General features: G+C 40.5%; 1 protein-coding gene across 29 annotated transcripts in view; it reads right to left on the bottom strand.

The window, feature by feature from the left end:
• The window catches only part of adgrb2 (adhesion G protein-coupled receptor B2), a 208,140-nt gene that overhangs the window by 90,277 nt on the left and 91,098 nt on the right, over nucleotides 1-26,765 (bottom strand). For 15 of the 29 annotated variants that reach the window (XR_015108006.1, XM_086171280.1, XM_086171266.1 and 12 more), the window contains 6 exons: nucleotides 20,123-20,203; nucleotides 18,028-18,216; nucleotides 10,201-10,434; nucleotides 5,200-5,364; nucleotides 4,030-4,194; nucleotides 2,083-2,184 (listed from right to left, as the gene is read on the bottom strand). Coding sequence is in view for 28 of the 29 variants with exons in the window: in XM_086171280.1 (XP_086027406.1) it covers nucleotides 2,083-2,184; nucleotides 4,030-4,194; nucleotides 5,200-5,364; nucleotides 10,201-10,434; nucleotides 18,028-18,216; nucleotides 20,123-20,203 (936 nt within the window). In the remaining variant the exon portion in view is untranslated. The remainder of the gene's footprint in view (nucleotides 1-2,082; nucleotides 2,185-4,029; nucleotides 4,195-5,199; nucleotides 5,365-10,200; nucleotides 10,435-18,027; nucleotides 18,217-20,122; nucleotides 20,204-26,765) is intronic. The other 14 variants (XM_086171282.1, XM_086171291.1, XM_086171286.1 and 11 more) reach the window with 9 other exon arrangements.

Raw genomic sequence — 26,765 nt, 5'->3', positions numbered from 1 at the left:
TTGAATCAACTTAATAGCCTTAACCTTGACAAAGACCTTGAAACACTTGACAATTTATATTTTATTGTATTTCTTATTCTCCCTCCTTCCTACTATTATCTATTATTGTTATGTTTTTGCTTGAAACTCTGGTACAACAATTTTCTTCCGGATCAGTAAAGTTTTTCTTATCTTAATCTTATGATGGGGTCGAAAAAGAATTTTTTTTTTTTTTTTTTTAATAAATAACTAATAATCACTCATGTCAAGAATACATCATTTTTTTTTTTTTTTTTTCTGTTTTGGCAGATTTTTTTTTTTTTAAATATAAATCAGGATTCACAGGGAGAAATGTACATTAATAGTATAATGTTCAGACACGTATTTCTTTATCTTTGCCGTATAAAGAGACATTATATTTTGTTTTACAGCCTTGTATTCAAATATAAGTAAAGTGTTTCATTTCTACATCTATTGACTTTGGTACCTCGCACTCAGCCAGCGCAAATATTTTACCAAGACCCATTCCTTTCCCCCGCAAATTAATATGCACTCAGTGAACTGTTTTATGAGTAACAGATTGATTGCTTGGACTTGAGAAAATCCTATGCACGCACGTGTGTGTGTGTGTGATTGTGAGTGTGTGTGTGTAGGTTTTTATAAGAAAGAAAGGGGCAAAGCGCGTGCAGGACGGGTCCTCGATGGCCGAGCGGTGGGAAGCGTTTAGATTTATTAGGCTACGGACTTTTGGGCACCCGTATATTCTTGCATTGCGTCTGCTGTGAATGTGTGTGTGTGTGTGTGTGTGTGTGTGTTTTTCAAAAATGCAACATGTTTTATTGAAGCAAGGCCACACATCACCAGCAGCAAATCTTTTACCAGCCACCTCTTAATGAACATCAAGACGGAAAAAAAAAGGCTACCTCGTGGCTCGAGACCAGAGCGGACATTTACAGTTGACCTCTGTCCACAAGGTCATTTAACATTGATCCTGGTTTGGTCTTAACAACTATCTAGACTTTAACAACAGCTTAAATAATATTGAGTTCCTTAAATAATTTGACGTGCATTTTTTTTTATTCACACGTTTGGTTTTTCCTGTTTAGACCGGATGTCTTCGCCTTCCAAGATAGCGTTCGGAATTTGAAAAAAACAATACAAGAAAACACTGCTAATCACCGAAATGCAAAGTTGTACTTTGGAGAATTCATTGCTGGTGACGTGGTACCTTTATTTCCTGAATATAAGTCTCTACTTTTTTTTTTTACACGCTTTGAATAATGCGGCTTAAAAAAAACATGCGGCTAATTTATGGATTTTTTGGGGGCTAATGGCACAAAAACATTTAGCATTTAGCCTCGTCACAGCGGACCAATGAAATGTGCGTAAAATTCCGAGTTTGTTCATTTCTGACATTGAAGAGGACGACTTTAATGGTTTTAGAGCGCAGGATGAAGACTAAGATAGCGATCAGCTGGAGTGGGACGAAGCTGGGTTATTTATTATGAACCTGTCTCGTCAGCCATGTTACAGGCATTGTTCGGGGTAAAGCATTTCCAATATATATTTATTTCTGTATTTAATTAAAAGACAAAAAATAAAATTGTTTCCATGTAACGTGTAAAATATCATTATAATGTGGACACCTACGGCTTATAGACAAGTGCAACCTATATTTGCACATGTATTCATTTGTTTATTTTTAGCAGCTTACATTCAGGTGCGTTCAATAGTCTGGAAATTACGTCAAATTCTTGAAATTCTAGTAAATTCTAGTAAAACTAGTAAATAATACACAGAAATATGATCATTACAGCTACTTCAAGCACTAAACTGTAGTTTAACACACGCTAAGTGCCGTGTCCATAAAGTCACGGGCCACAAAAGCAAATGGCTTTCCTTCTTTTTGCCTTTATTTCTGATTGTTTCAATCAGAAACAATGGCATTTCATCACAGGGTTCGTATAAACTCAGCCTGAGACTTGCAATACTTCGGATTCACGATAAACAATTTATGTCGAAGAGAATCCGAAGCTCAGGCATGCTGTTATGATTATTATTATAATGATTATTATTTGTAATGATAAGCAGAGGCTAACTGACCAGTGGCATTAGTTGGACACTTGTTGTAAACAGTCTCTCCAGCAGACGCCCTCTTCCACGACATGGAGAGAAAGTTTTCATCTTTACATATCTCGTGAGGAGCTGCGAAAGTAGAGGAGAAAGAGAAACAAAAGAGAAAAAAAAAAAAAAAAAAAGTGAAACAATGCACACTCTAGTGGGCACGCAGCAAAAGACAAATCACCGCGCGATCTCGCCCAGACACACACACACACACACACACACACAGCTGCAGAAAAAAAAAAAAAAAAAAAAAAAAGGAGATGGAAAAGCACAAAAAAACAAGATTCAAATCAATGTGCTCCTGCAGCAGCTCCCAATCCTATTCCCTTGTACATTGCTCAGCGCTCTCTGTCAGTGTCACTGCCTCACTACAGTATCTCATTCCCTCTTCATCTCACCCCCTCCGTTTTTCTCCCTCCCTCTCTTTCATAACCCTGATGAAAAAAACCAGAGGCGAGCGCTCTGAAGATATTCCGAGGGGGGCAGACAAGTGTTGCCGCGGCGATGCAAAAAGATGAAGAAAGACGTAGAGGGGAGAGAGATAGAAAGTGGAAAAAAAATAAAGGGTGATATGATGTGTCCCTGCAATGCCAACAGACGAGATCTTTGCCTTGTGCACGAGCGGAGCTGGAGAGCTTTTCAAAACAAGGGAGATCATGGCGGAGGCTCAGAGATTCATCATTTGTCAGAGTTCAATGCACGCGTGGAAGCAGCGGCAATCAGGCGTCGCAAAAAAAAAAAAAAAAAAAAAAACACTTATATTTCATGCATGCGCTCACACACAAACACGGTTCACAGACGTGGGTTGTTAAATGGCGCTCGTGACGAATCACGCCGGGTGGGACGTCCGACCGAGGCGACGTCCGACGGGAAAAGGCGGTTCGGGACTCTAAACGGCGGGGAAGACGCCGGAAAGCGGGTGAATTCGAGTCTCTGACAGGTGGAGGCGGTCGGAGGAAGGCGCCTCAGGACGCCACGCTGCAAAATCAATGACCAAAAAGCAACGGCGTGGACGGATACGCCGACTGACAAGGGGAGATAGATTATGATCCGGGTGCGGCTCGGAAATGTATTAGAAGCCTTTTGGGAATTCGGTAACTTCCTTCCGCTTGGCAAGACCCGTCTCACTTCTTCTCACACTCCCTCCCTCGTATTTAAACACTTCAACGCTAATGCCGTGATCGCTGATGGAGAACGGGAGAGTTCTTGGTTGCCCTGGCAAAAATGTTTAAGCAGCCCAACATGGAGGGAGTTCAGCTGGAAGTTAAGAATAAGGTATTTTAAAACTCCCTTGATAATAGCTTCTTATGATAATAACTGTTCTCCCCTGTGTTGGAGGGGCTGTGGGCTTTTCCCACGTTTTTTTGGGAGTGCCCTAAACTGATGAAATTCTGGGAAGAGGTAAAAAAAAAAACAAATAAGTGAGGTTTTAAAATTAAACAGACCAATTGATCCACAGCAAGTTATTACGGGTACGGCATCAACAAGCGATTTAAGGAAAAACCAGGTGTTTTCGCTTAGAGTTCTTCTATTAATGGCACATAAAATGATCCCAGTGAACTGGTTCAAACCCCACAAACCTACTGGACCAGCGCCGTCAGAGGCTTAAGGATGGAAACTGCATGGAACGCGTAACAGCAAACCTACCACTTCAGACAGACCTATATCTTGACAAATGGGCACCCATTAAAAAAATATATTTGGAGAGTTGAAGATATTATCTCTATTTGACTGAGTTAGATTTTTTTTTTTTTTAGTTTTATTTCATTTTTTCGCTTGCTATTGAGGAAATAAGTGACCCATAAAGAATATTGTATAATGTGTATCTTGTTGTGAGGTTTTGTAAGAATGTGTGTGACTCTGTTAAGGAACCTGTTCTAATAAATGTTCCAAAAAAAAAATAAACACTTCATCGGAGCCACTGACCGGGGCACTTTTTCTCATTACAGGACCGAATTTCCTCTCCCGACCCGTCGCAGGGGTATCCTTGGATTCCGGTGCCCTCGCACATTCTGAAGCGCCGCTGCCAACCGGAGTCGCACGTTTTGCTGCAGAGACTCCAGTGGTTCCAGCCGCCCCAGTTCCCTCCGCCTGGGAAAAAAGAGCAAACGACACCACTGGAAATTAAAAGAGCCGTGCAGAATATCAGGGAGGGATCAAGTGGGAGAAACAGAGGAGGGTTTTTAGGTCAGGGGTCGGCAACCCTTTACGCTGCGGCTCCGAGCGGCTCGGGAAAATAAATTCTAGTGGATTCCTTTTTTTTTTTAACTTTTAGTTCTAAGTTGGAAGATTATTGTGATCTTGAAATATTAAATAAAATTATATTCATTATTTGTCACACTCGCACCAGCCGGTAAAGTCCCGGTTTGCAGATGCTGTGCGCAGAAGTTCAGCAGCAGAAAGTCCCATAAACCAGGTAAAATAGATATTTATGAAGATTTTTTGCAAATATCTATTTTTTATTGTTTACTGACACAGTGATTTTTTTCCCGATTTATTTTTAAAATTCAGGTCAACACCCACTGAAAGCCCAGAGCTCAAAATGAGTTCATTACATAAATAAAATTAAATTTTCTCCGTAATACTTTGTGAATTTCAGAAGCAACACACTACGCACTCGTTTATACAAAGTGTAAAGGTAGTAAAAAGCAATATATAAAGTGGTAACTTAATTTTAGACGTCAAAAAGTAATCGCGGCTCCCAGTGTTTTCTTTTCCGAGGAAACCGGGTCCAAATGGCTCTTTGGGCGTGACGGGTTGCCGACCCCTGGTTTCGGCGAAGTCCGGGATACTCTTGCATGTGTGTCCGCGCATTTATTTATGTGTTCCGTTGTGTGAAGGTCCAGAATATTTTGATCGCAATGAATCACATCACATCGAGTCAAATCAATTCTGGTGACAAAGCTCATCAAATCAGACAAGTCTCCAACTCGACCGGGTTCCGTCTCACGACGGACACGAACGCCACGTTCGCTCCCTTCCGAGCCACCCAGTCAAATCAGATCCAACCATGTGATACTTCTAGATAATGCATGTTCCATGTTTGCATAATGGCATTTGAAAGCAAGGGGGAGGGAGTATGAATAATGAGTATACCGCTGCATGAAGGGTTGCTGCATTCTCTGCTCTCCTGATGGGGACCTTTACATTCAGCCCAGCCGTGCACGGACGCACTGCAACGTCTTTGCCTCTGCTGGGTTCCCGTGTTGCAGGTCACGCTGCACCTCGACCACGGACCCCAGTCCAGCCACTGGCCCTCCACTGGACACATGTGGAAAGATGGATGCAGATGCAGAACCAGAGAGGGATGGATGAGGACGAGTGGAGGAAGGTGAGGTTTTTTGTTTTTTTAAGTTTCCAATCACCGAAGGGAAAAAATAACAGGATTCGTAAGGGAGGGAATCACAAAGGGGGAATACAGGAAAAAAAAAAAAACGAGAATAAGGTACTCTAGATTGGTGAATAAATAAAACATATATGCTATTGGGTCTCCAGTGAATAGCGGCAAACAAACATAACACACCACGGTACTATGGACATTTTAAATATTTAAATCTGTTCTGAAATAGTTGATTATAATTCCTTTCATCCGTTGATTGGAAGAGTTCACACGGAGTGTTGGGTGTTACATTTTCATTCAACCGCTCCTAACTGTCATTCATGCGGAAACTGATACGATCACCACCCCAAAAAAAAATAAAAAAAAATAAAAATAGTAATAATTTCGACACGGTCCAGAGAACGCCTGTCAGTGGATGCATGAACATCGAGCATCTGAACCCGATGACGCGCGTCTGGTATCGCAGCCTCCATTGTGTTGCAGCAAAGGAAACAAGGGTGCAAAAAGAAATGCCCTAAATTGCAAAGCCATTACAAGAATCGAGATGAGGATTTTTCTGATGGGTTTTCTTGGCTTAGTTTACTTCAAAGCTCAGACCGAAGGGTTTGAAAGTTGGAGACCGTGGCTCTCCCTTGTTTACTCGCTCATTTTTGCTAAGTTCCTCAAGCCCTGTGGGATCGTGATTATATTATTTGATCCCAGAGACACACAACAATTCAGCCGAGGGGGCCAATATGGCTGTTTTACATAAATTTAGACTTCACCAAATACATTAAAGAAGGTCTGTCTTCAGGCATTTATTAGTTTATCAAAACTAGTGCATTACTCTCAAACCAAATCACCCATATTCAAGTTCTTGTAGTCTTGATAAGTCGAGTGGAGAATAAATGCAATACTTTTGTGGAGAGTAGTCCTCTGCTGGCTCCACACTTGCAAAACCTTCTGTTAAGAAACATCCACATTCCTCTATCAAAAGTACAACTGGGAAAAACTCACCATTTTTACAAATTTAAGGTGTCACTTTCTGATCTTGGTGTTCCCTAACATAATAAGAAAAATGCACATATCGTGTACATGCAGCACGGAGTTGAAAAGAAATAAAATAAGGAGAAATTACGATATTCCACTGGAATATATGGATGAGATTGCGTCCAAAACAATGCTTTTTTAGAGTACAATTAAACGCGTTATCTTAATTCAGAGACGATGCCGTTGGACGGAATATGAAATTGTTAAACTGTAAACACATTATTCATATGTGCAGAGCCACCCTGACAAAGATACATAGAGAATAAACTGTGCCTTAAATCGTCCCAAAATGCGTCGCTCGATGGCCTGTTTACGGCTCACATGAAGAAATCCACAGCATCCACCGCTTTATAAAAAATAAATAAGTTGCTATAAAAAAAAAATAAAAAAAATCTCAACAACTGGGCATCTGTCAGTGTTAATTTCATCAACAAAAGCAATTATGCAAAACTCATAAACTCATATACCATGGCAAGATGTTGACAAGACAAAAATAGATCCTTCATTAAAAACGGAAGATGAATATGATGAGACGCTTTATTTTGTTGACAAGGCAATTAAAATGATATAAGTGAGTTACCAGGCATTAAGCAGGAGGTCCATCTACTCCATGCTTTTCAACCATAAATCGCCAAGAAAGGGAGGCATGTGATAGTAAAATGGTTACCGGCGGAGTTGAGTCTCCAGCGGAGAAGTGAGGCTGGAACTGACCTTGGCTTAACATTTTTCACTTGAACGGCGTTGGTGTCTGTGTCCTGCAGCGTTGCCACCAAGCCCGCGGCCCGCCGTTTCCCGAGCCTTTGAGAATCTCAAGAAATAGCACGGCGCTAGACCCTCATGCCAAATCCCCCGGCTTTCCTTTCAAGGGTAACCAAGGGTAACCAAGCATCAACTTAAGCACAATAACATTACAGGCTGTTGTTAATAGTGTGATATGCGGGGGGACTAAACCACCTTATCCTATTTTGCTTGAGGAGAAGATAGAGTACCACTGGAAATATTTTTTAGTCAGAAGGGATACCATTTAGAGGTAATATAGTGGTTCAATATGTCAGTCAGCTGACATTAAAATTCAGCTTTTTAGGTTTTCTTCAGCTATCTGAAACAAAATCGTCAAATAACAGCCATTTGGTCCAAAACAAATAAAAGTCGCACTGAACCGAACCTGTATGTCATTTTTGTTTTTTTAATATATCTTTAAATCTTTACTATCGCCTCGTGTTTCGTTTATTTGTTTGAGCGATGTGCTTAACAAGGTCATCGGACATCGCGTGTAAATGCAGCTACTACAAAATCAGGACAGTCATTAAAAAGGTGGACGACTTGACAGCATAAAAAAATCAAACGGAAAAAGAAACGTGCCACGTATCAGCAGAATGAACGACAACCAAGAATAAAGATACATTCAAACTTTGCAAATAACTTTTTCGGTTCAATAACGCAACAACCTCAACCCACCGATGGCAATACGGACATCGACTAACGGTACATTCCTGCAAACATATCCAAACGCTAATATATTCACAGGCATATGCATGACCCGCATTAATATATACATGCACAAATAACCGTAAAGACACGGAAAAAAATTCTTTCAGACACTTAATCTTTTAACCGAACCGGTTAAAAGCATGATTTTAAAATGGCGTCACTGTTATTAGCTTGTATACGTATTGAAGTGTGTGCTTTAAACCTGATGAATGCGTTCTTTTTAAAACGATTCACACACAACAACGCACTAATGGCAAAGGCTGCCATGGGAAACAATTAAGGGTTCAGTGTCAAGATCACTTTGAGGGTAATGATGAATTACCATCAGGTATTCATGCCCCTTTTTCAAGGAGAGATCAGGCAGGATTATGTGCCTTAATAAATATAAATAAGTGCTTGCATTATGGTTGAGTGAATGCATATACTACAAAAGCACACCAAATTGCATTCCCCTTGATTAAATGCTATAAGGAGGAGGGGAAATGAAATAAATAAGTAAATAAAAATAAGAAAAAAAGACTCCATAGCAGCTGCTCCTCATTGCCTTTACATTCATTAATACATTTGTTATAGTTTAATGCTAAACATGGTATCCTGCTGCGGGAACGACAAAATAAAATGAGAAAAAGAACAGTTTAATGTCAATGCTTTCAGGGAAAGTGGTTTTCAAAGGCGCATTTGAGTACAAACGTGCGTTATTGAAGGGAAACCTGACGTGATTCATCGAAGACCGTCTCTTTTGGTGTACAAAAGATCGGACCTTTTGACAAAGTTTTCGCAAGAATCCGTGAGGTTTCATCGGACGGACCCGTTTCGTTCCGCCTACGTCATAAAAAAACGTAATATTTGCACGATCTGGACAGCCAGGTGATCAGATTCAGCCGTAAAAGCCTGACGGGAAATCTCACCAAAGGTGCCGCACTGCATTACCGCTGAGCAATCTAAAAGAATCCGAGCGTGAAGGAAAATATAGAATTCAAACCTAAAGGCTTTGCTTTGCAATCCTGCAGGTTGGCCGAGTCAGAGTTTGAAAAGCGGGCACGAATCACATGGCTGATCATAGATGAAGGTAGAAATTAAAACTCCGGTGGGGATAGAGGAGTTAAAACAGTGAGCATGAGCAGGCAGGAAAGATGGGGTTATACTGCATTCATGCTGTTTCAGCAGAGAGGTGGGGAAATTGTAAATTGGACACGTTCTGAATACCATCTATCAACATTAAAGTTACAATAGAGGACAGGATTTAACAATTAAACGGATTCTGATTTAGCGTTAGCGGTTTCTTAAGTCGTTAAACCTGAGATCCAAAGACAATGAATTAATAAAGTTTAGGCCGATTGAACGACGCCACAAACTGTAAATGACTGAATAGCGTTAATCGATATTTGCGTTTGCTAATCCTATTTCTTTATAAATGTATAATGCGAGAAGAATATCTGAGATTCGTGGGGATTTTATATTTTTCATTGAAATATAAAACTGGCAGCTCTCGTGGATGAAGCTATTTAGCCATCGGGTTGTTGACGATGAAAATAAAATAAAAAAAAGATGAATTGAAATGAATAAAATGGCTATGGCTGATATATAAATAAATGTATGATCTGATTTTTTTTTTTTTTTTTTTTCCCTTTAACTTTGAGATATTTGTACCAGCGCATTTGTAAAACCAGTGCTGTCTGAAGGAAACACATCTTTAAACTGAATATCCTGTGTGTGTGTGTGTGTGTGCGTGTGTGTGCGTGTCACCCGCAGCAGTCCATTTAACACGAGTTTCATTTGTAACTCTGTAAATATATACATATATATATACATATTATTATCTGTGCTGCTAAATGCGTTTCATCAAAGTATACTCCTACTACTACCGCTGATAATAATAATAGATAAATATAGGACTGCCTCAGAAAATTAGAATATTAAGTTCTTTATTTTCTGTAATGCAATTAAAACCACAAAAATTACTTTTTCATGATGTTCTAATATTTTGAGTTTTCTTAAGATGTGAGCCATAATCAGCAATATTAAAATAATTAAAGGCTCGCGATATTTCAGTTGGTTTGTAATGAATCCGGAATGTATGACATTTTTGTTTTTGTAATTGCATCACAGAAGATAAAGACCTTTATCACAATATTTTCCGAAACCGTCCTGTAAATGAATAAATAAGCCGAAGGTGAAGGTGAACGGGCTCGGAAACAGAAGATCTGGGATGTTACGGGGTCGGGGACGGTACTAACCAGCACACACTGCTATGTTGCAGAGTTTGGTCTGTATTTCAGGCCGTCCACAAGCCCCGCCTTCGTTCACACACTTCCTGGCTCGTGTCCTGGAGCCTCGCCCACAGGTCACGGAGCAGAGACTCCATGACGACCACTCTTCCCACAGCCCATGCACTGCAAACACCCACAAACACACACACACACACACACACACAACATGGGCATGAGGGATGAGAGAGGGAGGGCGGGGTTCTGAGCATCCCATCGCAAGCAAGCAGTTAAAGACGGAGAGAAACCAGAGATTAAATGAGTATGAGAACATTCCTTAAAAAAAACATGGAGGCGTGACCTTTGACCCTGCAAAACATTACAATTAGCAAGAAATGGAGGTTAGGAATGGACACATTGATATTCAAAGGCATGCGTTCAAGCGGCAAGTAATGGCGAGGAAGTGAAAATGGCGAGTCTGTCATTCATAGCGCTTTCGCCCGAAATGCTGTCGAACCGTCGGACGGAAAGACTCCGATTACCTCGTTCCGCCGAAAACTCCACATTACACAATGTAATTTCTGCGCTCATCTAACGTTCTTAATCCCCGCCCGTCTTCTGGTGCTCTAGATCCAAGAGTGCTTGAAAAAGAAATGAAAATCTGTCGATAATGAATATGACCTCGAGACTCATCCCGGGCTGCTCTTTACTTTGAGATTAAAAAAAAAAAATAAAAAAAATTAAACGCCCCGATTCAGCCGGAGGGCGAGGCGCTCTGTCTGAACAGCCGGGGAAAATAAAAACGCACGGGGAAAAAAAAAAAAAATTTTCCTGCAAAAATGCGATGGACGAACGGCGGGAAGGAAGAATAATAATGCTGAGGGAAAAAATAAAATAAAATTACGAGAGCAAAGAAGGACGGTCGGAGCCGGAAAACAGACGGGAACCACAAAAGCGTAGACAGAGAACTTTAAACAGTTCTGGAAAAAAAAAAAAAAAAAAAAAAAATGGAACTTTGAAATAGTTCGCAGCGAGAAATAGAGCGCGGTTGCGAGGAGGGTGATTTTGGAAAACAGAGAATCACTCAGCGGACGACCACAGGCGATCGGGTTCTGCTAAAAGGAGAGAGAAAGATGCAGATTTTGGAGGGATGCAGATCAAGAAAGGGGAGTTAAGAGACAGGGCGATGAAGATGAGCTGGCCCTATGTTGAGAAAAGCTAAATAAATTATAATGATAAATAATTAAGTCGACTCTGTGAAGGAGGCTCAGAGGAATAGGAGGCATGGAGGAATGATATGCAAATATGGAGTGCTGGTAAATAGCAAGAGATCATTAAATTCAGCAAAATGCTATCTCTTCATCGATGTGTCTTTTTTTAAAGGGGAGCGTCGTCGCTTTCCTTTCGTCCCCGTCATTCGCGTCGCGCTAAAACGTGACCCGCTCGCCGCCGGCGTTTCAAAGAATTGCTAATTTGTTAGTGCCGTTTTCCATTTTTTTGTAATTTAGTCTCAGATGTGGATATAATATTATTTACATTATATAAGATGAGATAAGATAAGAACAACTTTATTAATCCCGAAGGAAATTGTTGTGTCAGAGTTACAGAAAATATAACAGTAGTAAATAATAAAAAGAAAGAAAAGGCAGAATTAGAAATAAAAATAAACTATAAACTATAAAGTGTCTCAGTGAAACTATAAAGTGTCTTAGTAAACCAGTGATAAAACTATAAGTGTCTTAGTAACAAGTGCACAATAGTATGATGAAAGGAAAAATTGTAGTGTAGCTGTTATGAAATGAAATATTGCACTATTATTGGTGATTGGTGATTGTTGATGATAGCATAATTATTTATAATTACTTTATTGTATTTAATTTTGCTTTTTTGTTGAGTACATGCTTATTCATGGCATTTAAGTTTAGGTTAACCAAATAAGGTTAGGAGCTATGACGTAATCAGTTCAAATGTGTATAAAGGTAAAACCGTTTGATACCTGGGCTGATTCAGCAAAGGACGGAGCGAACACACTGTTTTCTACCGTCGTCGACAGTAAACACGCGTAGAGACTCGTTCTTTCCGTCTTAGAGTGGTTAAACGAGTGAATACTTTGGCAAATACTTGAGTTCAGAACATTTTTTTTTTTCCTTATTCCACAGGAAGTTCATGGAAACTCATCCTGGTCGTGGTTATTCGGCCGTCACGCATCTGCATACGACCGGGTGACGACGTTTTAGTGGCTTTTAGACGCCGGCCGGGTTTAAGAGCGTGATACCCTTAAAGGGAGAGGATTTTAACGGCTTGTGTGAAACAAGGGTCAAAGTAGTCACTGTTGCAGCGTCCTTGAAGAAAACTACCCGTCTGGAAGACAGAACGGCGGATCCCCTTGAAACCTCATGCAGTATTGATGCATTTAATTATGTTCAATGGGATGTATTTCTGAACTGTGCGTCTTTCACATAAATTATTTTCAATTGTGTTAAATTATTAGCATTTAAAAACGGTATCATTAGGATAGTGCCTTTAAAATGCACTCTCCTCAAAAAAGTTCAGGCTTGTGGGAGAAAAGAAAAAAACCTTTTAACATTCATGAAACAAATTCTACAATAAACTGCGGGGCTTCTCTTTTGTGTCGATTGAATCTGCAGACTTTGATTTAGAAGCAACTTCGCCGTCACATTTTGTTAAACTCAAGTTTGGGTTCAAATTAAGGATTATTAGTGTCTTTAAAATGCAAGATAAAATGAAGTTTTTTTTTGTTTTTTTTTCCCCGGCTCTTCAAGCTAAATTGCTAAATCAAAACAAAAGTTGACTTCGCCTTTTCATCCCCCTTTCTATGTATTGCAACTGAGGCCCTAAAAGGGACAATTATTAAGTTTCGAGCATTCAAACGTCACGTCACCGTGGCGATAAATCCCGCCGCATCTTAATCCCATTATGTCGACTTTTAATTTGACGTAATTAGGATGCCGCGTTATCGGGAAGCACGCAACTAAACCACGGACGGATCAATCGATGACTTAAACAGCAAAATAGGGGAAGATGCCGCATTTCGGCCAATATTTTCATTTTTGACTGTGCACTCTCAGAAAGTCTGATCCCGAAATGACTCCTGCTCTAATATAACAGCCCTCTTGACTTCATGAGAATTATAATGTCTAGCCTTCGGTGAGTCTGTTTGAGAGATATATCGTTTCATTTCCGTCATCATTTCGGAAGCTTGAAGTGCCGCTGTAAAAAAATGAAAAAAATAAATCAACACCTCTCTTGAACCAGTTTGGTAAGACACCGAGCATTATAATCATCATAAAGAGAGGATTTATAGCAGGGAACATGGAGCATTTCGGGCTTTAAATATTATACACAGCTATTTTGTAAACAAAAACTAATATTTCTTTCTGCAAAATTGCACATAAAACAAGTTCCTTTTGGAATGGAGAGGCGAGATCCTTATCCTGCTTCGCAAAGTGACAACTTGCCGAAGTGCAAGCCGAGAAAATATAGCCTTATAAGTATCGATGACTTATTTTGTTTTCTTCTATTCGAACACTGACGGCATTTAACATTTCTGTTTTATATTACTTTCATTTGAATTTAAAATCCGGCGCTCGTAAAACGTCACGCAAGTGTCTCGCGAGTTGGGCTGCAAAATCCACATATTGCTTCGCGCGGAATCGAGCATAAAGGGTCTTAAGACGGGAAAAAAATTCCAAATCGTAAACAAGAAGCAAAGTCAGAGACGTTTGCGCCATTTCCGAGAATATCGCGAAAGGCGTAAACGCTACTGATGAGGTATTTCGATGACTTTTTATTTTACCTGGCGTTTCTCCTCTGAAGCCGAAATGGACAGGAAGCTCCCGGCCTAGTTTTGGTTCAGAAGCTGCGTCCTCTGTACCGTGGTCGATGTTTAATATTCAGCCTCTTTGCGTTTGCGGTGGCCAGCTCCCCGAAGATGTTTAGCTCCAAGTAACACGGCGCATGAACTCACACTGGCCTGAATTTCTGATGCAAATGCAAGTAAGAGAATATAAATTGTCCATTCATACCCATATGGGCACAAAGGGCATGGCTTTGCTGCAGGGAGCTTGAAAACCTCGTGTGTGTGTGTGAGAACTCCGCACACCAATGAAAGCGTGTTCAATTATTAAATATACTTACGTATGCTGAATTAAGATCTCAACCCTTAATTTGATATTTCTATCTGATTAAATAAGTAGCAGAAAATAAAAAGGATTTTTTTTTTTTTTTTTTTTTTTTTTTCATGTGAACTCAAACGGTTGTTGTTATTCCCGGCATTTTTTTTTTGTATACAGCTGGAATGCAGCTGTGTTTTATTATTTAAAGCTTTGTGTGTGTGTGTGTGAGTATGCGTCTGCACACATTTGCGCCTTTTGCCATTTAGCCACAAGTTCAAGGCTGCTGCGGAGAAAAAAAATAAATAAAAAAAAAATAAAATCATAGCGCCTTACTTGAGTGATTACTGGGCGTACGGTGTTGACCCAGACTTCTTGTATTCACAGAGCAACATTGTTCTACACCGTGCTTTAAATGTCACTGACTCTATGGCAAATGAGCAGCGGCTAAATAGAACAGAAGTAGAAATACGACCTCTCTTTGCATGTGGCATGAAACCTTTACTTTATCTTTTTTTTTTTTTTTGTTCTTTTTGATTCATATGCTGGGCCTGTAACTGCAAAATATATGCATTCTCCAGAGTCAGACCATCGCTTTAACATGGATTACCTGCACCACTTTAACTTAGGTATAATAGAATTTAAAAGATAGATTCATTCTATCCAAACTATCTAATTTAAAAAACTAAGTAGACACAGAGTTACGCATCGAGATGCGCGTAACAAGTTCAAGGAATAACCTGAAAACACATGAAGCTCTGGCTGGAGAATGTGTGAAAACCAGAAAGGCAACACGTCTGTGGAGGTCGTCAGTCGTCCAGATCGCGGTAAAGTCTTGTTTTTGTCGTCGCAACTGGACTTGAAGACGTTTCAGAGACGTCTTCAGTTCTGATGAGGACTTTCTGAATAGAAGTGCAAGGGTTTTAGGCGGGTTTTGGTCGCGGTGGCTTGTTTTTAAAGGGGGGAGTTGATGAGCAGAAACTTGGTCGCTATGCTAACGGTTGTGCTGTTCGTTGGGACAAAAGAGCAACTTTTGGGGATCACCTTAACTGGAATGTGAAAAGGTAAAGCTAAATAAAGGAATGAGAGCTGTGGAAGTTACCAGTAGCCGGTCGTGTGTTACTTTTTGGACGTTTATTACAAAATGCACCGTTATTACGAAATGCGGCACAACAGTCGTGGCGTCGAGTCTCTGCTGGTTGTTTGGAGGATGCCGATGGGCTCGGAAACTCCCCGCAGGTCATCAGAACTGAAAAAGCCTCTCGCGTGAAACGTCTTCAAGTGAAGAAATCCAAGTCCGGTTGTCACCACGAGAAAAATTTCGACAAAGAGAAAACTGTCAAACAGTGACACCGAATAAAGACGGTATTTTGCATTCTTATCTCGATAGAAGACTCAGCATAGCTCTGTGTTTGCGTCTTTATCTACGTTGTTCTCGCCCTGTAAATCCTAGTAAAGAAGAATTATTAATGATATTAAAGACGTGTTTTCCTACATTTGTAGATAAATGAGGGGGCTAACACAACATTTCATCATGTGATAAAAAAGCAGGCTGTAATAAAAGGAGTGCATTACGTCCTTATATAAAGTGATCTTCAAAACATTTTCACGTCTATATTTACTGAAATCCAAAGTAATTTGAATTCCAATGAAGGAAACAATAGATTGACGGTAAATCCGCTGTGCAACGACACAAAATGCCGAATCCGCCTTCAGAATCCGTAGTTTCTTAACGAATCCTAATCAAACTGCGGGGAAGAAATTGCATGAGTTCATCAATATTAATAAGGAGCTGAATATTGTGAAATTTTGTTCTCTGTCTGGACACGTTGTGTATGCATATATATATATTTCCTGTCGTCCCACTCAGGCAATCCCTGGAGTGTGCTTACATCCCTCTGAAGCCACGTCAGAAGACATCAGAGGGATGCAGAAGAATGAAATAATAAATGCAACATAACGCAGCAACCAATATCCCATCAAAGGAGTGGCTGAGGATATTAATATCGACACTGAATGGAAAATGAGGCACTTAGACATACAAATCGCATTGGCACATTTGAATAAAAACAAGATTAGCATATGCACCAACAGGGGAGGAAAACATTCCTCTTTTTCCAGTAGGTCTTTTTTTTTTTTTTTCCCCCCTCGTGCAGGGAGGAGGGTGGGATGTGCGAGCCCACTCACGTCTGGTAAAGAACTGCAATTCCATTGCACTTTTTTTTTTTTTTTTGGGGGGGGGGGCAAAAAAAACAACAACAAAAAAACAAAATCAAAAACAAGAGTCACTCAGTCGCCTGGAATGCAGAGGAAAAATAAAACTACACGTTGAAATCATCAACAGACGTGCATGCAAACGTGAACGCGTTCGAAACGTGCATGCAGAGGAATTCGTCACACACTTTTCAAAGCACAGAAGATATACTCGAAGAAATTAAATCTACCTCTGTAAATACCGCAAAGGATTTTACGAACAAACACCCGCAGAAAAGGCCTCATCCGGTAACAGGAGATACTTTGTGGTTTGAGCTTTTCATGCGATGTCAGCCATTGTCACCGCGGATCTTTTTGCTTTCAGGGATTTCTGCTGCCGTTTTGGCTCTAAGAGCGTTGAGAGGCCTTGATAATGATGAGGATGAATTATTTTCTCTCCGACTGTCCATCCTTCTATGCCTTATTCTCGCGGCACAGATATTCTACAACGATTGAATTCGGTGCTCAGCCTGGAGACCAATCAAAGTCCTGCCCTTAAAGGGCGGATCGATGATTTTTGTTACGTTCCCCGCGCAGCCGAAGGTCACTTCCCGCTTCCCGATCCGGGAAAATCATAAGAGAGAATCACCCCGGTGTTTTATGGCAAATCCAGCCGGCGTGTCACATGATTCCATGTACTTTTGGGTGCGAGACACGGATTTATATGAACGCCGTTGTGAGACGTTCGTACCATTTCGCGTTTCGACTCGGCACGGCGGATGATTACCGTATAAAAGTAATTTTCCCGCTGACAGAGCGGGCAGGATGGGTAATGCCGAGCATTCACCTGACACTTTTTGGTAAAATATGAACCAATATGATGAGACGCCACACTGATTATCTATCAAACAGAAATTCTCCTTTTTTTTTTTTTTTTTTTTTCGGCATATCAGAGTTGAGGGTACGACCGCTACGGAAAATCTGGATAGGATAAGATTGATAAGGCGACGCGTGAGCTGCGGTTTTAGCGGTAATCTCGATACTTTTTTCCTCATTCAGTGGTTTAGAGGGCAGGAAGGGTGAGGGGGGGTGGGCTGGATTAGCAATGGTTTCAAAGAGGGAACGTGGGCAGGCATTAGTCTGTGCTATGAAAGATTTCACTTCCATTGCAATCAGAGCAATCAAACTAGATACGGACAGGCAGTACTTAAAAAAAAAAGAAAAAAAAAAAAAAAAAAATCATCCCGCAAAGACCTACACCGGCAATCAAATCAGAGAAAAAACTCATTATTCAGGATGAATGGTGCACGAGTTTATTCAGTGACTTGATTCGGGTTGATTATATAGAAAAAAAAAAAACAGAACTTTGAATCATGATGAGGACATCGATTTTTTTTTTTTTTTTTTTTTTTCGTTCCTCGTGCACATGTGACACCAAATTAGCAATAACCTCAGTAGCGACACGATTCTGAGTAGCAACGACCCGTCGGCTAACGCACACCAACCCCCGAAGGCAATTCTTTCAGCATACCTGAGCCTACGATCCCAGGTTCTCCTGGACAGGAAACTGTACTGTTGCACATGCGTGTTTCTCGCAGGGCACCACTACACAATGTCCCATAAGGAGAGGCAACACATGACCGCGTCCTCACTTGCCAGCCTTGCCCACATGTGAGAGAACACATACTCCACTGAGACCACTCCTCTGCTGCGGGGTCACCTTAAAATCAAGACAGAAACGGGAAGGGATTCTTCTTATGGCGGCATTGGAATTAAAGGAAAGGGCTGCTAATTCACTATGAATAAAAGTGGAGAACAAAAAACACCTTGCAAAGAGCATTGTTTCAATGTACAACATTAACAGTCACATCTATGTCAGGTTAAAGTGCGCACAGACTTCATTGTTACAAACATTTACACGGGATTGTATAACAACGGAATTATAACATTTGACAAGCGAGCGGCTTCGGTTTTAAAACTAGTTTATTTACGATCCGTCTGACTGTTACTCTTGGCAGTGACATCTGAGGTAATTGCTACAGATACATTGCTGTCGCCTTAAAGCTATAAAAAAGGAGTTGCAATATTGGTTGAAGTTATAGGTGCTGTTGGAAAGGAGACACTTTACCGGTAGGTATCTTCCACCACCGTTTCCTTCATCAAACCGTTTGCTTAATTGGTACCGATGTCGGCAATTCTCAATTCATATGTGTGATATTTAATTGGATGGCTGTGGCACTTTGGCAGCATTTCTATTGTCAGAAATAATCAAAAAAGTCAATAATTAAGTTTGAAAAAAAACGCCACTGGAGAAATAGACAAGGTATATACAGTGGCAACCGTGAACAAAAAAATTAAAATAACGTATTTATAATGTGAATGTCAACAGGAAAAGCAACTAAAAAATTGCACGCGAGAGTTAAATTTCCCAATTTGTGGATCAGATAATTTTGTGCTAAATATTCTATGTATGTGTGTGCATGTGAGTGCATAAAATGAATTCTTCAAGTGCGATTATTCATCTTTTTAACCATTCAAAATGACTTTCTAGTGGCATAGAAATCTTCACGTTCACTGCAAAAATCAATCTCCATGCTTCGCTTCAACTAGCAGTTGTTTTTAAAACAATTATGGTTTTTAGAGTTTTCAGTGTCCTTTACACCTTCGGCATGCTTTTCCAACACCCAAAATGCTAACTGGGAAAAGTTGCTGTATTTATTGTGAAATGTAAGTGCTAAAAGGTGCAAAAGCAACAATTTTGAATATTTATCTGCGTCCATCTATAAAGAGGATGCCGTTATTTTTACCGCAACATATGATGCGTCAGCGGAAGCGTGTTTTCGCTTTGCGCGAATTCTCCGAGTGTGTGTGTGTGCGCCCATTGACGACTGGGTGTTCACCGGAGGTGTATTCTTTATCACGGAAAGGCAAGTTTAAGCGAAGGTGTCATGGCATGCCAAAAAGGGAAATCAAATTAATTTCATGTTCCTTAATCACATTACATCTTCATTAACATGGCATGAGTCAGGGCTTAAGCTCGTCTCCCGCGCCTGAAGGAAGCCAGCAGAGGAGAAGGGTTGCTGTGCAGAAAGAAAAAGCACAGCCAGGAGTATCCCAAGCTCTGGGTCCTCCACCCACCAACACACACACACACACACACACACACTGATATAATTGATATGTTTGCGCATTGTGTGTATTACCGCTTCGGGGGTGCAAAGTCGGATTAGCTTATGACCTATCCCGCTGCAGGTGAATCAACCAGCATGTAATGTCATGTATGTATGAGCAAACCCGCTGCATATATACATGTGACATTCTGCAAATAGTTAATGCATGAAGTCATAAATAATTTAATTTTCCTTTCAAATACCATCAATTATGTACGATGCGAAGAGTCACCGCCCCCCCTTTCAGTTATTCACAAATGCCACTGGTCAACAATGAAAGATACCTCTTGGCTTAACATGAGGCAAAAAAGGTGGATTACGACATTTATTAATCCAAGCGTCTGTTATTTTGGTGTATCCACAGCTCGTCTTAAACGGAAAGCCGGTTACGATTGTTCCGGGGGTGCGTACTTAAGCCGACACACACACACACACACACACACACACATCACTCACCTGTTTGTGCCTGAAACACACCTGGCTGGTCAGCTGAGCGCGGCCTCTGTGTCTTCACCTTCAGATCGTCATCATAGGGGTCTGAAATATTTCACATAATTGAGACGTCAGTGTTTGTTTCTATTCTCTCCCTTTCTCTGAATTATAACTGAAACATCCCAGAACGCTTAGGAAGGGCGAAGATTCAGAAATGCACCGTTTTATCGTTCCTTGACTTGCACCTTGAAGGGCGCGTCGACAAAATTATGGACAGAATTTAGGACACGTTGCGCAGAAAGAGAAACAATATCAGGGCGAGTGAGAGGTCCGTTGTTATCGCCTCATAAGCGGGGAGAGAAAATAAATAGTGGATAAAAAAACAAAGACATTAAAATGCAGAGAAAGCGCTTCATTTGTTTGTGGAAAAAGGAGAACGCGAGACAAACTCAAAGCATATTAATCAATGTTTATCGTATTGTTTATTATCATCATCATCACAATTATTATCCGTATTATGATTATTTTTGTTATTATTAATTGATCTATTTTTTTTTTGTTGTTAATTCGGTTCCGGTATAATAACTCGCCAATTTGGACTATAAAACGTCCAGAATGAAGGATTTGTGTAAAACAAAAAGCTACCGCCTTGGGAAAACAAAACTGAGATCACGCAGCATCTCTGAATGTTTTTTTTTTGTTGTTGTTGGAACAAACATGGGCATGACGACAGATTGTCCTTCGCCTTGTTGGGGGATTTGTAAGCTTAGTTGCGGCAGCACAAAACTCAATTAAGCGTTTTGGTCAAGAAAACAATCTTATTTATTCCACTTGGGCACTTTTCGCCTGTGGGACTGATGGAAGTGATGCTTAACATGTTAAACAAATAAACAAAGTCAGAAGTAAATCATGTTTTTTTTTTTTACTTAAATACAGAAAAATGTGTTTTGGACATAATGATAATAAAGTGAAAATAATTTGATTGTTTTAATTCAGGGCGTAATAACTAGCTATATAAATGAATGAATGAATGAATGAATGCATAAAGAAATAATGAAAATAGAATCGGTGGAGACAAATTGACTTCCCGGTGTGTGAGATTTGATCAAATCCAGCAACGCCGTGTCAAAAATACAGTGACGTTTGAGCCTAAAAGGGAAGTTAATCATCTCCGACCACCGTCATTCCCCGTATCTTTAAGAGCAACGCTGGGCTCGCTCGATTCCGCTCAGTTCCCTTAAAGCCAAATAGTGCTAAATATAAAATCCTTTCTACCGCTTTCTTTGCGCGAACTCGTCGTCAAACTACGTGAAACATCAGCTTTGTTTGTTGGGACGGCAGATAAAGCATTAGAAGTCAGCGCCGGTCCCGTTGCGGGAGAGCGGGTGGGATTTTGCCAGAATCCGCAACACATTAGGGCCTCATGTGTAGTGTAAATTCTCCAGCTCTCGGCTCCTGAGACATGGAGGTCAGTGAAGCAGCAAAATGGAGTAATGTCTCACATAAAATGACCCGTGAGGACGACTTTCTTCCATTCCCCCTCTCTATGGATGTCTCTCTCTAAGCCCTCTTGTCTCATTCTTTCGGGTTCTCAAGCTGTGTCGCAGAAGAGGATTTGGACGGACACCGGAGCAGAGTCCGGCGAAAACTAAACTAAAGATCAATATGGATAAACCCTAAGAGCGCTGACCTTTGCAAACCCCTCTATATTGTTTAATGTTCTGGACTGCACTTTAATGGACACATCATCACACAGTTCATCAAATCCTCTTGCCCTCGCTCATCCTTTTCCTTTCCTCAAGCATTTCACACGACTCCGCGTCTCCCAGGAAGACTCTTCTTCATGGGAAAATGTCAATATCATGAACGCCCGTGGACGTCCGATGATTTGTATGGAGACTTTGACATTCGTGGTTCAAATACAATGAGTTGCTGGTATGTGTAAAGAAGGGCTAAAACACCACGAAACACAACAACATTTTTGGCTCAGGGGCCGCATTCACTTTTAAAGATGTGACAGACGGGCTGGGTCAGCACAAGATACAATATCTTGATTAAAAAAAAATATATATTGTCAACAGTACATATCAGACTCATCTGAAATTTGCTTTAAAAATAAAAACCAGCTGACGTTTGCTTGCATTTGATGCATAAACCGTTTTTTTTTTTTCCCTCGTAGCTTCGCGTCCAGCTCATTCATGTGTCAGTATGTCCACGGTAAAAAGCGAAATCACAAACCCGATCTGCGTCCCGTAGCTCCAAAATTGAAATAATCTCCAATCATGATCCAATCATCCGCATCGAGTATGAAATCTTTGGATTAAAAAAAAGAGCAACGGGCCGGATGTGGCCCGCGGGCCGTAGTTTGCCGTAGTTTAATGATCTCGGCTGCAGTCAGTTAATAGTGACAGGGAATGCTAGCAGCTGCAATCCATATGCATGATAGATATTATCACCAGACATGATGGCATGGTGAAAGTTACAAACATTTTGTCATTGCATTTTGCAATGAGTGTCTCGTCGGAGGAGGAAAAAAAAAAAAGAAATCAACCAGAGAGGCGGCTCCGGAAGGCATCCCTGCAGTCGCTGTTATTTGCATGACTACCGGTGCGGCTTAGCACGAATGCATCCTTGCCAGCACTCCGCATGGAGAAAAAAAGCAAATAATGGCTGACGATTTGAATAAAAAGGTCTATTTGCTGTTATTTCAGCAAATATGTGCTTTGTCCGTTTTTCCAGTCCCACTACAGCGGCGGGCCTGGAGGAGAAACACTTGAACAAGTAGACAAGTGGTGTGTCATGTGAAAAACTGCAGCTCGCTTTTTTTGTTGAGATGCCAAAAAAAAAAAAAAAAAATGTGCCGTGAGGTTTGATCCAGCAGAGGTTCTGGAAGTCTGAAGGAAGCGAAAGGACATCCTGCCATGCCTGGAATTTCTCTAAACTATACATGAAAAGATAACTGGAAACCCATTTCTTCACGGAAATGCAGAGGTTTGTTGCCTTACGCATACATATTATTTCCATGTTTTTCCACTTTGAGTAAATGCATACATAAATAAATAAATACCCTTGAGTGTGCGTGAGCATTTTCAAATTGCACTTATTTTTTTTATTCTAGAAAATTCAGCAGTGTGATGAAAACAAGCTGACCCCAAACTGCACCTTTGGCCTCATTTGAAACTAAAGAACAGCAGCAGAATAACAATTCCTCATCACATTTCGGTGATTTGTGGTTCTCTAGTTACTTTTTAAAAAGTCCTACTCAAAGCTAAAGACGTAACCGTCACGCTGCTCGGTGGGGGGGCGGCGAACCTCCTGGATTGGGTGCAAAAAGCGACGTTTTCACGCTTAGAAACAAACTTCGGAACATGAGAACACATGCAGAGTTGAAGTCAAATCATACCACGTGAATATGGCGCGCAAGCAGATAATCGGTCAATAAGAAATTTGGAAAATTCCCGATGCGGCAGGCTGCCGAAGAGGATTGGTAAAGAGCCAGTCCGAGTCTCCTTTGTCAGCCTGAGCCGGCTTTAAGCCTGCTTGGAAAACAACGCATCAGTGCGTGTTTGCGCAGCGAGGGAGCGCATAACTTAATAAGGTATAACAGCTGTACCAGCCAAACCATGCGCAAAAAAAAAACCAAAAAAAAAACATTGAAATATTTCCTGTTCACTGGTGTCGGCTCTTCGGTGAAGCATCCTCACACACCCACAATCAAAAGCTTTTTTTTTTTTTTTTTTACCCGTACATCTAGTCCTTGTGTGTTTATAGCTCTCTGTGCTGTCCATTTATTCTAGGGTCCATCTGGGAGAGCCCAAATAGATAGAAACGCACCATAATGGACTTTTTATAAGCTGCTGGACAGACAGGTCCACTCCATCTCCTGCTTGCTCACTCCTCTCAAACCGCTCTCGGTCTAAGTAGCAGGTATGAGAAGAGAAGTTGAATTAGGTCGGTTGAAGGCGGCGTTTGCCCGATGATGTGGATCTCAAGGTCATTTGTGTGCTTTCAAAACCGATTCTGCATCTAAGTTGTCTGAATCTCACAGGCGGAGTGTGTTTTGGGTTCACACCTACACACAAGCACAGACAGCGTATAGTAAATCAGCAAAAAGCTCTCCTTTAAAATTGGTTTTGTTTCATTTCGCCTTCATTTTCAACCATCAGTCGCCCAGTTTGCTTTCTCTTATTACTCTATATCTATCTATATCTCCATATACAGTACAGATATATATATACTGCTCAAAAAAATAAAGGGAACACTTGAACAACACAATGTAACTCCAAGTCAATCACACTTGTGTGAAATCATAGTGTCCACTCAGGAAGCAACACAGATTCATTTGGACTTGTTTTAAGGACATTACATCAAAGTTGGATCGGCCTGGAGTTTGTTTTTACACTTTCATTTGGAGTGTGATTCCTAATCCGGACCTCCATGGGTTGATACAATTGATTTCCATCGATCATTTTGGTGTGATTTTGTTGTCAGCACATTCAACTGTGTAAAGAGCAAAGTCTTTCATAAGAATATTTCATTCATTTAGATCTAGGATGTGTTTTTTTAAGTGTTCCCTTTATTTTTTTGTGCAGTGTGTATGTATCGTCCAACTACTACACTGCAAAGTCACTTAACATATCTCTTTGTTAGTTCCGGGACATAAAGATGATAACAAATAAACAAAATTATGGATGTATACACAGTCCACCTGACCCAGGCAATGTTTACAGAGGTAACCCCCCCCCGAAAAAAAAAAAAAAAAAAGTCTTAAATGTAATAATTATACTATATATACTATCCAATTCTAAGAAGTTAGCACCCCTGCTGAAGCTGAAGAAAATACATCCCATAAGTCTTCATGTAAGTCGATGTCATTTATATTCATTTTGATTCAGGGCTGCAGGAAAATGACATGAAGCCTAATTTGGCATCCGGCTGCACGAGGACTGTACCTGACAGCAGCCGTACGTACATACACTGTACGGCCACGTGAAAAGATTGATTTCCGTTCACATCTGTCTCTGCAGCCGGATGGTGTTGCCATAGAAACATCATGATCCCAATGGCAGAAAGTAACACAAGGGCCGTGGATGTAAGATGTTAGGGAGACGGATAGAAAAGGCGTAGGATAAACTGTTGCCCACAAAACAAAAAGGGTCGACCAGATTTGGCGAAACGTGTAAGATACGGTAATTCCTATTAATTTATTTGATTTCCTCACATCTCTGTTGGAATCGCTAGCCGCTGCGCCACCGTGCTGCCCACGATATCAACATCTCACGTCTAAACATGCAGCTTTTGTTCATATATTTTGATTTATGCATACCGTCGACAATAAAATATGCTCATCTCCGTTGTTTGTCATGTTCACTTTCACAACATCAAGGTTGTTTGCAACTGCAGCTGGCAATCAAATCATTTGCATTTAAGCAAGTGCTGGTTGCCTTGTAGATACAAACAAATAAAAAAAAAACTTACTGCACTTGCTGATAACTTTGCCTATAATTTGCTCTTTCTTGTTCCAAGGTTTAAAACACATCATTTCTCATGAGTCAAAGCATATTCACATATAGCGCTCTATTTATTTACACGCAGACACATCAAACCACTCGGGAACTGTCCAGTTTGGATGAACTGTTGGAAAAACGGCGTCCGCAGCCCAAATGCCGACTGCTGAGACAGAAGGATGTACGGGGAAAGTGATAAGGAAGCAGAAAATAGAGTCGAAACCCAAGAGAAGCATTGAGAAGTGAAAAACAGCTCAACAAGTCAGTGACACAGGGAGGCGGTGATAACCCTGAATCATGTAGAAATAAAATGACTTCGATAGTTTTTCTCTTGTTTTAGCCTTTCTTATATATATATTTTTTTTTCTCTTATACAGTGGCATAACACTCCAGACACTCTTTGAATTTTTTTTTTCCACATTTTCTGCTGTTTTTTACATAATTTATAAGTCTTCCGTTTGACAATTATTTCTGATTTGTTGTGCTATTTTCCCCTCCGGTTGTAGTTTTTATAGTGCAGCTTAGCAGCCAATGCATTCTCCGATCCACTGCTCAACAGTACACTTTGTTTCCGAACAAACATCACCCAGTAGCCGTTCAAATGATAAAAACACTCCAATGAAAAAATGACCAGCTCCTGCCAGCAGGGACTGATCTCTGAAAAGAAGGGCAATTAATGAAACAAGGTCTTTAGCTTAGCAACGTTTAAATCCACAAAGCAAACATGGACAGCTGTCACACACGACTGTGGCATACAAGGTGGTTTCTGATTCAGTTACTCTCAGTGACGTGTAGTCAGGGGAGGCAGGAGAGGCCGTGCCTCACGTGCCGATCTTGGAAAGAAAAAAAATATGTAAAATGAAAAAAGAATTAAATGGTTATGTATCAGTGATTTGCACTATACAGGTATTTTTCATTTAAATTCACCAGCTTAAAATGTTTTTTTATTAAAATCGCTGGATTTTTACATTTACTATCAAAATACTGAGAAGAGCCGTGCGATGAGGCCGCGGATCACTGAGCCTCAAGGTAGATTGCGCAATGACGGCACTAAGACGGTATTGCTGCATCTCTGCATGTCGCTATAGAACTGTTGCTATATGAACTACATTTCCAATGTACAGTGTTTTTGTCAACAATGGATGTACGTTACTAGTTTC

Source organism: Fistularia commersonii, chromosome 24, assembly GCF_037954325.1.
Source record: "Fistularia commersonii isolate RoL2024-O1a breed Wild chromosome 24, RoL_Fcom_v1.0, whole genome shotgun sequence".
Taxonomy (NCBI): domain Eukaryota; kingdom Metazoa; phylum Chordata; class Actinopteri; order Syngnathiformes; family Fistulariidae; genus Fistularia; species Fistularia commersonii.
The sequence above is the reverse complement of the archived record's forward strand: the minus strand, read 5'-3'. Positions and strand labels throughout refer to the sequence as shown.